Source organism: Neopsephotus bourkii, unplaced genomic scaffold (genome assembly GCF_033783945.1).
Source record: "Neopsephotus bourkii isolate Nb327-2 ecotype Australia unplaced genomic scaffold, CSIRO-AGI_Nbou_v1 NB_301, whole genome shotgun sequence".
Lineage (NCBI taxonomy): Eukaryota > Metazoa > Chordata > Aves > Psittaciformes > Psittacidae > Neopsephotus > Neopsephotus bourkii.
Genome location: NW_026900810.1, coordinates 889444 through 905157, shown reverse-complemented (window position 1 = coordinate 905157; position 15714 = coordinate 889444). Strand labels below are relative to the sequence as shown.

The 15714-nt window shown below is 41.4% G+C and overlaps 1 protein-coding gene across 2 annotated transcripts in view; it reads right to left on the bottom strand.

Annotated features, from left to right (window-relative positions):
- Positions 1–1000: 1000 nt before the first annotated feature.
- The window catches only part of SIPA1L1 (signal induced proliferation associated 1 like 1), an 81585-nt gene continuing 66871 nt past the window's right edge, over positions 1001–15714 (bottom strand). Inside the window, exons 15-20 of one of the 2 annotated variants that reach the window (XM_061347140.1) lie at positions 15417–15582; positions 10130–10373; positions 7014–7160; positions 4424–4538; positions 3852–3933; positions 1001–3082 (exon numbers count right to left, since the gene is read on the bottom strand). In XM_061347140.1, the coding sequence (XP_061203124.1) occupies positions 2939–3082; positions 3852–3933; positions 4424–4538; positions 7014–7160; positions 10130–10373; positions 15417–15582 (898 nt within the window). In that variant the 3' untranslated portion in view covers positions 1001–2938. The remainder of the gene's footprint in view (positions 3083–3851; positions 3934–4423; positions 4539–7013; positions 7161–10129; positions 10374–15416; positions 15583–15714) is intronic. The other variant, XM_061347141.1, reaches the window with a different exon arrangement.

Sequence of the window (15714 nt, the reverse complement as noted above, 5' to 3'; positions counted from 1 at the left end):
AGGCAGCCCCTGTCACCCGCACTCTTCCCACAGCCACCCACTTTCTGCTTAGGCTAATGATGACTCAGGCTGTAGATGCTTGCCAGTTAGATCCTGCCCTGGTCTAGGCTGACCTATTGCTATGTGTGGTGGCACGTGGGAACCCCTGGCATGAATTTATTATGAATGTAGGCAGGGCAGCTCCTTGACCTGCAGGAAACTGCTTCAACTCCATTACCAGTATCCAACTACAAATGGTAAGACAGCATCTAGTTTTCTTTCTGAGATTCAACTCCCATTTTTCAACCAGGTGCTACCACTTGCTCTTGCTGCTTCAGAGCTGTCTTGGCTTGATAACTTCACTGGTATAAAGAGATGGATTTTCTTTCACCACATGCCTTTTAAGGATCCGTTCAGTGAACCTGGAAGATGCTTTCCTGAAGACCCACCTAGTTCCACATTTCTGAGCTGTGCGTAATGCTGATCCACTGTACCAAAAGAAGATCTGTCCAAATCATGTCCAAGGTTATCTCCCAGGTCAAAGGAGGAGATCTAAAAAACAGAACAAATGGAGTATCTGTCCCACCCCCCAAAACTAACACCTAACATTGCAAGCTCACAAGTTTGGTTCTGGGATGCTGAAAGCTGTGCGTGCCCTTGGGCAGACATGTCGGGCAAGTTTGGTTTTCACTTAAATTGGCTTCAGTTTTTTGAAGTAAGTTTAAAAATGCTGGTACATGATAAAAAAATCCAGTGACTTCCTCTACCGTATCAGCCTGGTGAAGATCAGAGTCACTGTTAAAGGAGCAAACCCTGGTAAATGGAAAAATACATTTGTGCAGAAATACAAATGAAAAGTTCAGAGACTAAATGCACGTATACATACCAAGTAATATATGATTCTGTGACAGAGAATGGAAACATTTCTATCGTTAATCACTGAGAAAAGTGGTACAAGAGGAAAGCAGGAACTAATGGACCCTCTGAAAAGACTTAAAAAAACAAAATCAGAAGAAAATGGTTTAGAAGAGCCTTTAAAATGAGTTTTATTGTCAGAATTTTACAAGTAGCCTTCAGTGGCATCATACAAGAACTCTGTTGCAAAACTCTAATAAATAGTCTGCCCCAAGTCCCAAAATATTTTTTGAAATAAAATAAAAACCAAACTTAAAAATAAAAGAGAATAAAAGCAAGACTTCAGGATGCTCAGAGATGTTAGCAATATTTCCCATTTACAAATAATATCAGGCATTATATAAATCTCCTTCATACAAGTCATTAAAAAACCCACAACATTCTAAACCTTTACAAAAGCACTCCAGAAATAGTTCCAAAGAGATCCATTTCCATGACAAAACGTTAGAGAAGAACTCCATGGGGATTAGCATCACAAATTAAGTTTGAGGTTGAAGTGTAGTGTGTACTTGTGTGGAGCAAGATTAAGAGCATGAAAAGGGATTTGAAAAGAGCATGGAAGTTTTTCTGACAAGACTATGCCTGATGATTTTAATCTGTCTATTTGAGAATGTGGTAAAGGGGAGGGAGTGGATGCTCTTGACATTAACCCCCAAATACCACTGCACTTTATGCAAGGCAGTATTTATTAAGGTATTCTCAGAAGGGAGTAGAAAAGGTTTCTGAGCACGCTGCACAGTTTAATGCCTGTGCAGACTGCAGCACTCAGAAGTTGTATTCTGACACCTGAAAGCTATTTTCTGGAGAGGTAACATGTTGTGGCAAGTTATCTGTTCCTTCAAAGAACAAGAAATTAACTTTCCTGGCATGAGGCAGTTTGGGAAATCTCTTGCTAGACGGTTTCACTGGGGACTGGGGATTTCAGAGCTCCAATCCTATCACAGTGCTTTGAAAAATGCACTTCTCTAATTCACCTTTGCATATTCCTCTGTCTTTCATAGTAAAGGATTTTTAAGACCTCTCATATAATAAAACACAAATTTAATAAACATTTCTCAAATCTGCTGTGATTTGAGAAGTCCACAGAAATGGAATGGGAGGGCAGGTGCACAGAGATGCTTAATGTGGATTTTCATAGAAACAGTTCAGGGGAAGAAATCTTAATCTCTTTACAACTTCAGCCTAAGTCTTCTGCAGATATGCAAGCAACAGATTCCCCTGGAAGGGAAGGGGACTATACTTAAGCAGTACAGCAACAGTACTTGGTTATCTCTCAGTCTGCCTGACATGCTCTGAACTGCAGCATGCCTACTTTTGCTGTTTGTAAAGGTACTTGCAGCCATTGTTTCCACGGGAAACAAAGGCAACCAGAAATGCTAATGCAATAGATGTGTGATAATATGCCTTGCCCATGGCTCACATCTCTAGTCTCTCTTTAAAGGTTACGATGCTGGTTGTACTGTACCATACACTATGGACACACGTTCTCTGTAAAGTATGGGAAGGTAGCACTAGCAATTAAGCGCAAATTGCTAAGGAGACACCTAAAACATTGCATTACATCCCCTTGTCTGTGGCATACTTCAGAAAACAATGTAAGTAGAGCAGTAAAATAAACATTTCCTTCTAACTTTCTAGATGTCATAATATTTGCCAAAGCTGCAAGGAAAAGCAGATTACCTGAAACAGAGAGAAAGGAGTTAATGGAAACAGAGGCAGATTGAACAGCAAATCTGATCCCACCTCCAAATCATTTTGTACATAACAGGTAAAGAGACAATGTGCAAAAAATAGACATTCACATTTTAGCAGTTAAACTTTTATTTTACCTTTTTAAAATTATTTACTTTGTTTTTTCTACAAAAGGCAGACATTGATTGTTGATCTGCAATTGTTCTGAGTGCGCGCAGAGATGCAAAAAAGGGTCACTGGAGGATGAAGGACAGGGAAGTGCTCTGACTATACTTTCACATGTCATGATTAAGGTGGCATTAAAGCTTAAGTCCCAGGAATAACAGATCATTTCCTTCTCCGTACACTGTTCTCAGTTCATATCAATCGTGTTGAAAACCCATTCGGTGAATTTCTTCAGTTTCTCGGTTGCATTCTGGGATTCTTCCTGTAACCTCAAGTTGTCTTCCCGCAAATGTTGCACTTCAGCCTGAAGACTGGCCTTGTCCTCCTTTTCCTTAGGCATGAGGAAAAACACAGATCTTAGCAGAAATTTTAGGTCATGCTTCCCACCCACTTAGAGAGGCAAGAATCTATTTAAGAGAGTACAAACATCACTCTGTGGATTTTACATGCAATAACACATGATTTTATATCTAAGAGTAATGTTTGACATTTCATTCCTCATTTTTTGCTTGAATGAGCAGAATTTCTCTATATTAAATTCTAATACAGAAGCTGGCTCCCCAGGTGGTGAAAAAATTGGGCATGCCCCGTTCTGTATGTACAACGTGAGTGTACAACTGCTGAAGGTTAACTACATAAGGGATGGGAAATATTCTTGCAAATACCTCCCCAGCTAAAAGACTTTTCCTGTGACCACAGAAGATCCCTTCCGGACCAAGCAGGCAGCAATGCAATACAGAAAATCTCCACCATAGAAATTACACATTTAGAGAATACTGTCAACTTTGCAGCAGCAGAAGGATATATTTGCATGGACTAACTTCAAGCCTTTCGCAACACCACCTGAATAAGGAGTGAAGGTACTCTGCATCGCCCTCCTAATTTAAGCAGAGGAATCAGATGCCTACAAATTTAGACACTCCATCCTGGCCTTGCATAATGAAAAGAACGGCCTAGAAAAGTAGCAAAGAAATGTCTGTTCTCACACAAGGATAAGACCGTCACAGGCTCAGGCATGGCAAAGCAGGATTATGCAGTTATTAGCATCACCTATCAGTGCTAAACGTGTCTTACAGATTTCCTGTAGATGGAATGTTTACCTTTCGTAAATCCTCCTGCAGCATCTTCAGCAAACCTTCCAGTTGGTCCACTTTAGAGGCGAGAGTTGGGGGAGATTCTTTACTGTTGTAAGCAGGAAACAAGAACAGGTGTTGATATGATTTACTATCTCCACACAGGGTAGCTAACAGCCTGGTGTGTAACAGCCTGGTGTGTAACAAGTGTAGGTATGCGCTCAGGTACACTAAGAATTCACACAATGAATACAACAGAGTACATGGAACATATGCAGCACATTAATCAATAGAATGAATTTATCTCATGGTTAATTTGAGCCATCCCACCACTTGACTTCTCTCTACTACTTTTCTACTTGTGTGTGCCCTAAATTACCATTGCTTTGGACATGTTCATGCAGATCACGGACAAGAAACAACCTGCAAAAAGGTTCCAACTGGACTTATGATTCTTCTGTTTTCACCTCCCACCCATCTTCATGAGAACTTGTGAAGAGTTCTGTGAAGCCTGGAGACGGCTTCCAAATAAAGATGTTCCTGCTCTTTTCCTTCAGTTGTATCTGAGGAAGCCTGCATTAGCTGGTGTACTTACTTACCCTGTATAAGGCTTTATCTGTGCAGTAAGCTGGTCCTCAGCCTGATCACTACTGGAGGCAGCGCTCACAGGTCTGTGATTTTCATCAGCAGCAGCAAAGAATGAAGCTCGCTGAACTGAGAAGGCAAACATACAGCAAAAAACAATGACAGCAATAGTGATTATTTGTTCATGCATAGCACAGCAGCTACACTGCAGGATCTCAAAGCAACTGAAGAAGTCTGTCTCAAGCAAGATAAGGTGATGATACAACATACTGATACCCTTTTGACAGAAGCAAACTGGCATTGCAAGTGTTTGCACCAGGTTCTCCACTGTATTAGATTCAATAAGCAAGCACTAGCTCTGGAACAGCATTGCATGCTCTCATGGATCATGCAACACCCCCAGGCTAAGCAGCTCTCCAGAACGGAGATGCTGGAGAGAGCAAAGCAGATAACCCAGTGGTGTTTGCAGTCCACTCAAGGCCAGTCCCAGAAGAGGCAAGAAACTAAGCCAGAACAGCAGCACCATGCAGAACTTCCTGAATACAACCGCATGACAGTACCCAATAGCTCAGTAACTATATTTAGCTTCCTTCAATCCATAATGGATCTCTATCTTTAGCAAAGAAAAGCTCACTGTGCCCAATTTGCATACGGAAAGTAAAATGACCAATGTAATTTTCAGAACCCAGAATTTTTTCCATACGCCTTAGAAAACATTTGCAGATTGAAATGTGAAACCTCTTTCCTGCCTTATGTCTGTACTTTCTGTCCTGTCATTGCTCAGATGTTTTAACACATCTCTAAATCACTATCACATGTGCTGTGACTGTAAACTACCAACTGCCCCTAACTCTGGAGTTTGCTAGCACAAACAGTAACAAACACTTTTTCATTTAATAAATTAACATATCTCTCCCTCAGCAGCTGTTGGTCTCTCACCAGAAATAGAACACATCTTTTTCTGCTAGGCAAATTTTCATTCTGTGCTTTCAAAAAGGCTAAAATTAACATGCCTTGGTATTTGATAGAATTTTTCCTGCTCCTCTCATTTTCCTTTGAATGAAAATATTGAAGGCTGGTTAGCTTAAGATCCAGGCACATTTTGTTTTGGCTGGTTGCACATTTCACGATTTGTGACTTTGAGGGCTTGTGCTGAAGGCATCAATCAATGACATAGAACAGAGGTGCCCAGGATCACAAATTGTAATTTAGGCTGCTTGGTACTTGTCAATCCCTACTGTCAGAGACTAGAGACTGGGATTATGCTGACATCAGACAGCTGCTCCCTCTCCAAGTCAAATCTGAATGTATTTTTACAGCGGTGAGATGAAGGTGTGAGCCAATACGTTACCCCCAGCTTTTCTTCATCTGAGCTGCCAGTTTGTTACCTTCACCACACTGACACTGTTCACAACTCTAAAGGTAAACGCAAGTAAGTCTGGGGACTACAAAAGGGAGGGATTCAGGTCAATGAGGACAGTCAAAACCTAACCAGAAAAAGGTGTTCTTTTAAATAGAAACTGCCCACCACAGTGAACTGCATTAAAACCTGGGTTTCATCCCTATGTAGTGCTGAAAAAAAAAAATCACTACACATCCATTTCCTCTTGAAGACTAAGGCTTACTTTGAATACTCTATCTCAATTCTGCACAGCAGAAATAGGAGACATGCTGATTCTACAACTCCTATGGCCATAGAGCAGAGCACACAAGTACATCTTGAACATCAGCTTAGACAGCACTGTCTTAATCATGTATATGGGTACTGCCAGAGAACAGCCGAGAAAGCAAGTTACTTCACAGCCTTCTCCAACCCTGCAGAAAAATGTCTAAAAGATTCAGGGTCAGTGAAAACACTTTTATGAAGACGGGACAGCATTTATGCAGAGACTGGGAAAAGGCACTTCTGTTTAATGCACCTAAAATGTCTTTTCCATTGGATTACAGTAACTGTAAGGTAAACTCCCTTTGGGCTGAAGGGTATTTAAAGTCACATACACCTAGGCAGCATACAGTTCAGTTCACTAGGAGATTGAAAGTGCCACAGGATCAAACGACACTTACGTGCAAGCCTATGCATTCAGAGCATGCAAAGGGAAGAATGGCAATGGAAAAGTATATACCAATGGGGCATATTTCCCAAATTACTTTGGCAGTGTGCTTCAGCTGCACTACACTTCTTGCTAGTACAGTAAGCAAGCAATCATTAGTGTGCTCATATGCCTTCCTCCTGCTATTTGACTTGACTTTTGCAGTTTTGTGTCAGATGTCTTTTCCACCCTAGCTCATGTCTGCAGCTGCTCTACATGACAAGTAGGTAGCTTCAAAGATTTGGTCAAACCACAGCACAGAGGAATTCCAGTATGAAGAAACTGCATTGGAGTGTTACATACAAAGCTTGAGGCTGTTAAGACCTGAGTTGCTATTTAAAATCTGCTTAAGCTTCAGACTAAGTGGAAACAGTAAAAACAAGAATCAAGATTTAAAATGCCAAACTAACAACAAAACCAATAAAAGTATCAAGATTTAAAATAACAAACAGCAAAACCACTCCTTAATGAAGCTTGCATAAAGCTTTCTCAGTACCATATTCTGAAAACTTACCTTCAAAGGCTTTGGCAGCATCTACCAAGTTTGACCAGTCCAGATCAGAGGCAGAATCAGGCAATGGCATAAGACCAGGGTCTGGCATGGGCTGCCGTCTTTGCTCCTGGATGTCTGTGAGGGAACTATCTGAGGCAGAAAATTCTCCTAGAGTAATGAAGAACAGATTATAAGTTCCATAAAAACCCTTCCAAAATTCCTTTCATAACACTAATGCATCCCTAATTTTTAATTTTTCTGGGATAGCACTTTTGGAACCAGAATTCAGTAGAATGTTTAATCAACTGTAGTTGACCAGAAACAGCATGTTACAAGCGAGTTTTCTACGACGGTGCTTCTCAGTTGGACATTCAACTCCTTTGTAACCTGCCTGAATCTTTGCAGGTTAGCACTTCAAAAGCCAGTCTCTGCCTCTTCCCACCACTGGGGCTGCAGACAATACTCTTTTACCTAACAACTCTTGTCTCTGCACAAGCTGAGGGTACTTTGGAGGGCTCTGCTGGGGGCTTCTATACTCCCTTGCACCTATTTGCTCCTGTAAAAATACAAAATTTTGGTGTTTGTTTCTCCTCCTCTCTTTCTCATCTCCTCCTCCTCCTCTCCTCTCCTCTCTACAATCTCATAAATCAATGGCAGCAGACTTAGACCTACCAAGGTGAATCAGAAGAAAACTCTTAAAATGACCTCCAAAGTACTGCACATCTCCCAGCAGTTTAGTGAAGCCTCTTGATCTTTATTGACAAATATGACTCCAACACATACCAACATACAATGTAAGTTGGTACGTGGCCCACTACAGAAAAAAACACTGGCAAGCTTGAAGGAAGGATCTGAAGTCCCTGCATATTTGTGCAAACTGGTGCCAGGCAAAGTGAAACACCTGAATTATTGCTGTAATTAGAGAAAGACCAAATTGTGAACCAACAATTATCTACTTTATCTCAGTTTACCAGCTGAATAATTAAAAAAACATGCAATGCCTGGTCAGCTAGCATGTGTAAGCTCAGAAGCAGCAACGACTTGCTTCCTCAGGCCTTCTGTCAGGGCGTAAAGTAAGTTATGAAGAATCTGTAGGTGGTATTAGAAGTGCTAGAGATGTAGGGGTGAGCAAATGGACTGGGCATCCAGGAGGAAGCTGCAGAAAAGAGTGAAGAATCCATTTGGAACACAGAGAATAGACAGACAGCATGGTGTCTATCTAATAACTTCAGCTATATAATATTGCTGCCTGGGAAGCAATGACACTGAATTCACTGCTTTGCTCCAATATCTTGAAAAAATAATTTTTTTGGCTCTGTAGGTGTTTACTTTTTATAAACATAACTTCAGCTCAGTATTAGCACTGAGGATTCTCGTATTATCTCCCCCCAAAGAGAGCAGTTATTTAGGAAGTTCTCAACAAAAAATATATACAGTTAGTGAAAAGATACATGGAATTAGAGGGGAAAAAAGTAACCACTTGAAAAGTCACTTCTTTTAAAAGTGTGAGATGGATTGTTAGTTGAGATAGATTAGAATAATGCTTTTAGCTCACTGTTTTCCCTCTTCAAAACAAGTGACGGTGTTCTGGAATGTCTGGTCTTTGCTACTAAAATATGTGAATTAAAGGAATTTGAATAGCTGGAAGCCAACAAATACTTGTGGTATTAGATATCCAGCTCTACTTTATCTTTGTCTAAGCAAAGACAAGTGTGGGGGGGAGAGACAATTTATGTGTCACTCAAATAGCTGGTCATTTTATCACGCAGGACCTACATGCTATAGAAAATGGAAAATCTTGTTTTGTTGACAAGTGCAGAAAGCTTGTGTGCTAGGACGAGTAATCGGTTCGGTGTGGAAGGGAACGTGGCAGTGAAAGAAAGGTTTGTGGTTTTCTTTTTGGAACCTACAGTCATCTAAATGAAAAGAGACTTTCCATACTACTTTCCACTTCTGCTCAGATGTCATCATGAATCTTCTGACCCAAGCCTTCAGAAGCCAAATCCACGAGCCAGTTACAAGCGTAACCAAGCCTGCAAAGTTATTTTAGTGTATATGAAAAGCAGAAGTGAAGAAAGCTCAGATTCCTAACTCTTATGCAAGAAACATGCTGTACAGAAACAACAGCTCATGAAAATGTCAGGTTCAACACTGAAAACTGATGCCTGGTGATCACAGACAGATGAAAAGTATTTAAAATAGATTTCTTCAGCAGCCTTCACTGTCAAATGTATCCTGTGGATGTGAATACAGACTGTGTTAGGGCCCACTATAGTGAGTTGAATCTATTGATAGCCTTGCATTTAACTGTTGAAACATACTAAAACATGAATAAATCAGAGCAGATATGTACTTCAGAAAACACTGCAGAATCCTACACTGCGAGATCTAGCTCTATTTCTGGAAAACACATTTAGTACACATTTAGTTAGGAGGTACAATCGGAACTTGTGAAAATTCCCTTTCTCACCAAGTGAGACATTCACATGCAGCAGCACACAACCTATCAGATAATCCTACTAAGACTTTTCAGTAAACTCATGGGTGAAAGCTGAGTGCCTTCTTGACAGCATTTTACCAAGTAGCTTTTTCCTGTTAGCTGTTGATGTGTGACTAAAATAAGCAACTCAAGCCCTGTAAAGTGAATAGGATAAGGGAGTGAATTTAATATCTGGTGCAATAAAAGCTGTATCTGGTGTAATCGTACATCCAAATACCCACTAGTATTTTATCCATTTTTGTATCATTATTTTCCTAACGCTATTTTTTTCTTATAATCACACACTAAACTGCCACCTGAAGCTGTCACTGATGGATAACCAGGTATACATTATTTTGCTCATTGGTCTAACTGGTCCAGATGACTCCTGGAAGAAATGATGAAAACTTGGAGATAATGAGACAATGTTTTTTGCTCTCTCCACAAGGGAACTGCATGTCCAGACCTGCAGTCTTATACCCACTGAAGTGAGGAAAAAAAGAATTCCCATCCTATTTTATGTTTTCAGGCATGTGACTTGACTCTCCTTATTGTAGCAAAATCAAGATGGAAGTACTACTTACTGTAACAAGCATTTTCCTTTAATGTGATTCACAAAGGATTCTTCTGAAAGTAGAAAAATGGGAAATACACCTACCATGTAGTGATTTCATTCCCAAAGTATATGATGGTCTCCGTAACGGCAGCGACTTTGGGAGAGAAGGGTACGTGCTGGTGAATAGTACATCATTTGGCATGGCTTGGTCCAAGAGCGAGGCCCGTGAGGTGAAGAAGTGGTCCCTTTGACCACTGTAAATACTCTCATCTGACAAAGTCCTTTGCAAGGCACGCCTTGTGGTAGGAGTGCTGGGAAAGGGAGACTGACAGGACAGAGTGTGTGACTATACATTCACAGAAACAAAGAAAAAGAAAAAAATATCAGTAAGGAAACTTCTGGAGTCTACATTGAAACTTTTTTTTTACTTTTTGTAAAATAAGAAAGCAAGTGTTAACATAGTATTTTTTCAGGGGATAGGAAAACAAACTAAAAGAATCTGCTTTAAGAGCAACTGTAACTAGGCAACATACATAAGTTTTGATCAGCCTATCTCACATTCTACCCTTTAAATGCCCTTCAGACTTCTCCAGAAGTGGAAATCTCAGGCAGCCCTTGCAGATTCTAGAGCTGACGTGTAGCAGAGATAATGCTTATAGAAGCAGACTGAATGCTGCATAAACCCGAGTTCTCCCTTGTGCCTGGGGGAGGCTGCCTTCCTGCAGGCAGAGTATCAGCAAGTGTTAACTAATTAAAAGTCTCGTATTATTGAACAATCAGGATCACCCGCCACCACTGTGATTCTTCAGGATTTGAATCAAAATCAAGTGAACAGTCACATGAGTAAGAGAACTCATGTCTTACACCCACCGTCATCCCAGCTTCCCTCATGTTACACATAGGTGAAAGCAATGCTGTGGTTAGGCTGGAGTTACATACTCTCCAGAAAGTGCCAGTGAGTTGCTATTGAAGAACCCATAACCAGTCTCATCAGCAGAGACACTGATTTTTATGAACCCTGTAACTATCTCTAAGACATCATACTTCTTTGTGGGTTGGTTATAATGTGGTCCAAAGGCTTCCATGGAGAAATGGCAAATAGCAAGGAAGACCTCACCATTCTCATTTGCTCTGTAAGCAAGTTTAAACAAAAAAGGAGCTAAAACAATTTCTGAGAAAAGTGATTAAACATTACAGAGTTGCTCACTTGCACATAAAAACAGGTCTCTCTCAGAGAAAAAAAAACCCCAAACGTTTAAACAGACGGTACTCTATTCCTGGGATCAAGATCCCACACTACAACGTGGGAGAAAGAGCATGGAGGGAGCATTACTGGTACAGTACAGTTGGAAGACAATCTGCCAGATTCTCCCCCCCCCCCCATAACATTACAAATTTTAATATTAAAAGACTGCTGCATGTTTTGGGTTTACAATTAAGGATAAGAAACAGTTATAATTACTTCCAAAAACCTGCTGTCATCAAAAGACAAGGGAAGAAAGAGAAGCCATATCCCCATGCTGACTTTCTATTACATCAAATTCTCCCTTCTACGTTGCCTCACTCAGGACACATCCATCCCACTATGAACCTTGCACACACAGTTAATGCTACAGAAATGACAACTTCTGGTATGCAGATGTCTCAGTATTACACTGAGGATCAAGCTGCTTCTTCATTCTGAAATTTAAAAGCCCAGTCAGAAGGGCCATGTTATGATCCAGTGATATCTCCCAGTACTTGTCCTGAAGTGGCAAGGAAAAGAGCGAGCTGCTAAGTCAAGCAGCATTTACTTGAGGGTGGTATTGTTCACTTAAGTGTTAAATTAAGAGTTGGAGCCACCAGTTAATACCAGATGTTGAGATTAAAAGGTTGCACGGATATGAACATCTGAGTCGGAACAGAGGTAATACAAGTAGGAATTGTGTTCTGGGGATAGAGCAGAGGGAAGAAAAAAAGTGTGACTTGTCTGAGAAGATATAATACATAAGTAACAGGTAAGGAGATAAAGAAGGCTGGGAAGATAATGAAAAGACGCACAAGACACACAGAATCACAGCCTAGAACAAATTCTTCTAGCAAACAAAGCCTTTGGCAGCCAACAAACAGGAAGGAGAAGGATTTTTGGTCTTTGTGTTGTCAAATAATGAAGGCCATTATTTTTTTCTTTAAAAATGTCAAAAAAATTTTATGCTGCAAGACCACCTTTTTTAAGATCAAATATAAATCATGCAGTGGGCAGAAATGACAGGTACTCTTAAAATGGAAAAGATTTCATTTATTGGTGTGATAGAATGTTATTAACTTGCTGAAATTTATCAAAAGTGTAACCTGAGTTAACATACTGACTGCTGTTACCAGGAAATAAAGATCAGGGTAAAAACTGATTCACTAACACCAAAGCAGAAAAACAACAAACTTGGGAACATGCACGCTTCTCAAGGTCTTCAGGTCACCTCTTTAAATAAAATGTCCTGGAATAAGGCCCCTGCTCAAAACAACCACCAGGAGATGCTCACATCACCCGTGTCCCACTCAGAACTCACAAAACTATGAAACAGGAATCTTGCCACTCACAAGTTTTTTGTTCTTGTATGCTCTCAAAGGTAACATCTGACATAATCTGTGTACGGAACCTAGCACTTACAAGTTTTAATAAGCCACTCTGTTTGTACAAGCAAAGAAGGAGGCTGGAGCTCTCTGTTCTGCATGGTTGCTGTGGAAACCATTTGGGCTTGAGGTGGTAAGTCTGAGCTGTTCAGTACATGTACAGTACCTGTACATGGAGACTGTGGAAATCAAGACGTTCCCTTCAAAATGATAGATGCTTAAAACTAATATATGCCCTTTTGTGTTACTATACACTTTTTGAAATTTATCAGGAAAAGTTTGTAACCATTTATTCTGTATAAATATTTGCTTAAGTTTAGGGAGCATTCTTGATCCTTGTGCAGTTATGTGCTATCAGGGGAATTAGCTACACAGGATTTGGAGAAGGCCGAGGTTCTGAATGACTTTTTTGTCTCAGTCTTCACTGGCAACGGCTCTGACCACACCACCCAAGTCTTGGAAGGGAGACGCAGGGACTGTGAAAATGAAGACCTTAGGCTCACTGTAGGAGAGTATCTGGTTCGAGACCATCTTAAAAGCCTGAATGTGCACAAGTCCATGGGACCTGATGAAATCCATCTGTGGGTCCTGAAGGAGCTGGCGAATGAAGTTGCTAGGACACTGTCCGTCATATTTGAAAAATCATGGCAGTCAGGTGAAGATCCCGATGATTGGAAAAAGGGAAATATAACCTCCATTTTCAAGAAGAGGAAAATGGATGACCTGGGGAATTACAGACCAGTCAGTCTCACCTCTGTGCCTGGCAAAATCTTGGAGCAGATTCTCCTGGAAGGCATACTAAGGCACATAAAAATCAACAAGGTGCTTGGTGACAGCCAGCATGGCTTCACCAAGGGGAAATCCTGCCTGACCAATTTGGTGGCTTTCTATGGTGGGGCTATGGAACTGATGGACAGGGGTAGAGCAGCTGATGTCATCTACCTGGACTTGTGCAAGGCGTTCAACACTGTCCCACACGATATTCTTGTCTCTAAATTGGAGAGACAACAATTTGATAGGTGGACCACTCGGTGGATAAAGAACTCGCTGGATGGCCACACACAAACAGTTGCGGTCAATGGCTCAATGTCTGGCTGGAGACCAGTAACAAGCGGTGTCCCTCAGGGATCAGTGTTGGACCGGTCTTGTTCAACATCTTCGTCGCTGACATGGACAGTGGGATTGAGTGCGCCCTCAGCAAGTTTGACAATGACACCAAGCTGTGTGGTTTGGTTGATACGCTGGAGGGAAGGAATGCCATCCAGAGGGACCTTGACATGCTTGTGAGGTGGGCTGATGGCAACCTCATGAAGTTTAACCAAACCAAGTGCAAGGTCCTACACCTGGGTCGGAGCAATCCCAGGCACAGATACAGGCTGGGCAAAGAGATTCAGAGCAGCTCTGCAGAGAAGGACTTGGGGGTGCTGGTCGATGAGGAAATGCAAATGAGCCGGCTTCAGTGTGCGCTTGCAGCCCAGAATCCAACTGTATCCTGGGCTGCATCAAAAGGAGCATGACCAGCAGGTCAAAAGAGGTGATCCTGCCCCTCTACTCTGCTCTTGTGAGACCTCACTTGGAGTATTCTGTGCACTTCTGGTGTCCTCAACATAAAATGGACATGGAACTGTTGGAACAAGTCCAGAGGAGGGCCACAAGGATGATCAGGGGACTGGAGCACCTTCCATATGAAGATAGGCTGAGAAAGTTGGGGCTGTTCAGCCTGGAGAAGAGAAGGCTGTGTGGAGGCCTCATAGCAGCCTTCCAGTATCTGAAGGTAGCATATAGGGATGCTGGGGAGGGACTCTTCATTAGGGACTGTAGTGATAGGACAAGGGGTAACAGTTTAAAACTTAAACAGAGGAAGTTTAGGTTGGATATAAGGAAGAAGGTCTTTCCTGTTAGGGTGGTGAGGCACTGGAATGGGTCGCCCAGGGAAGCTGTGAATGCTCGATCCCTGGCAGTTTTCAAGGCCAGGTTGGACAGAGCCTTGGGTGACATGGTTTAGTGCGAGGTGTCCTTGCCCATGGCGGTGGGGTTGGAACTAGATGATCTGAAGGTCCTTTCCAACCCTAACTATTCTATGATTAAGAGGCATGAAAGTGTGCTTTTTGAAAGGAGTTTCAATACTGTCAACATGTCACTGTCTAGCGATGTGATTGGGGAAGAACAATTGAAATGCATAAGACAACAGCACAGGATTTTCCATGAGCCAGCAGTCCCAAATGTTCTTTGCAATTTGGTGTCCTAGTCTCTTTAAATTTGCACACAAAACTAGTAAGAGTGCACTGACTATAATAATGACTGTCTTTCTCTAGTAAGCTAAGCTTGTGACAAACAGATAGCTTTCTGTCCATGATGAAAATGTAGGGAATTGCCTTGCATTTTATTTTTCTGTTATGGGTGAGAATAGAAAAGATCCTATCTGAGAAAGTCTTGAGTCCAGTGCAAAATCCAACCAAGTAAGCATTGTATGAATGAGCACTTCAGCTTTGACTGCTTTAAAAGCACTCAGCATTTTCTGCACCAAAATTTTAAAGCTTCACGGCCTTCTATCCTTTTCCAAACTGTGAAGCATTTGCTGTATTAGTTCATACGCGTCAGCAGCAATGAACTCAATCACCAAATTCTTATAAAGTGTAACTTTACACATCTCTATTTTGTAACAACAGGACTATGACTTGGATCACAAGAGGACCTGTGTGTTGCTCTTCCGGTATTCTCAAATTTCACTTAACTGTGACAAGAGATAGCAAAGGGACAGACCCTCTCTTTAACGTACCTTAAAATTCTTCTGGGATTCTGGTGTTGGGCTATCAAGATCTATCAATTTCTTCAGCTCTTCTTCAACGGTGGACTTGGATGCTCGTTTTGGTGATGCTCGTAGATCTCTTGCTGAAGCACGCAGCCGAGGGTGGGCCATTTCATTGCCATCACTCTGGTGACGTCTTAAATGAAATGGAACAGACACATTCAGGTCTCAAAGCCCTGGGGCAGGAGGCATGAATAAAACAAGAATTATGGCACCCTCAAGATTTTCAAAGAAAAACCCTAGGTAGAGGGCATGAAGGAGGGAAAGA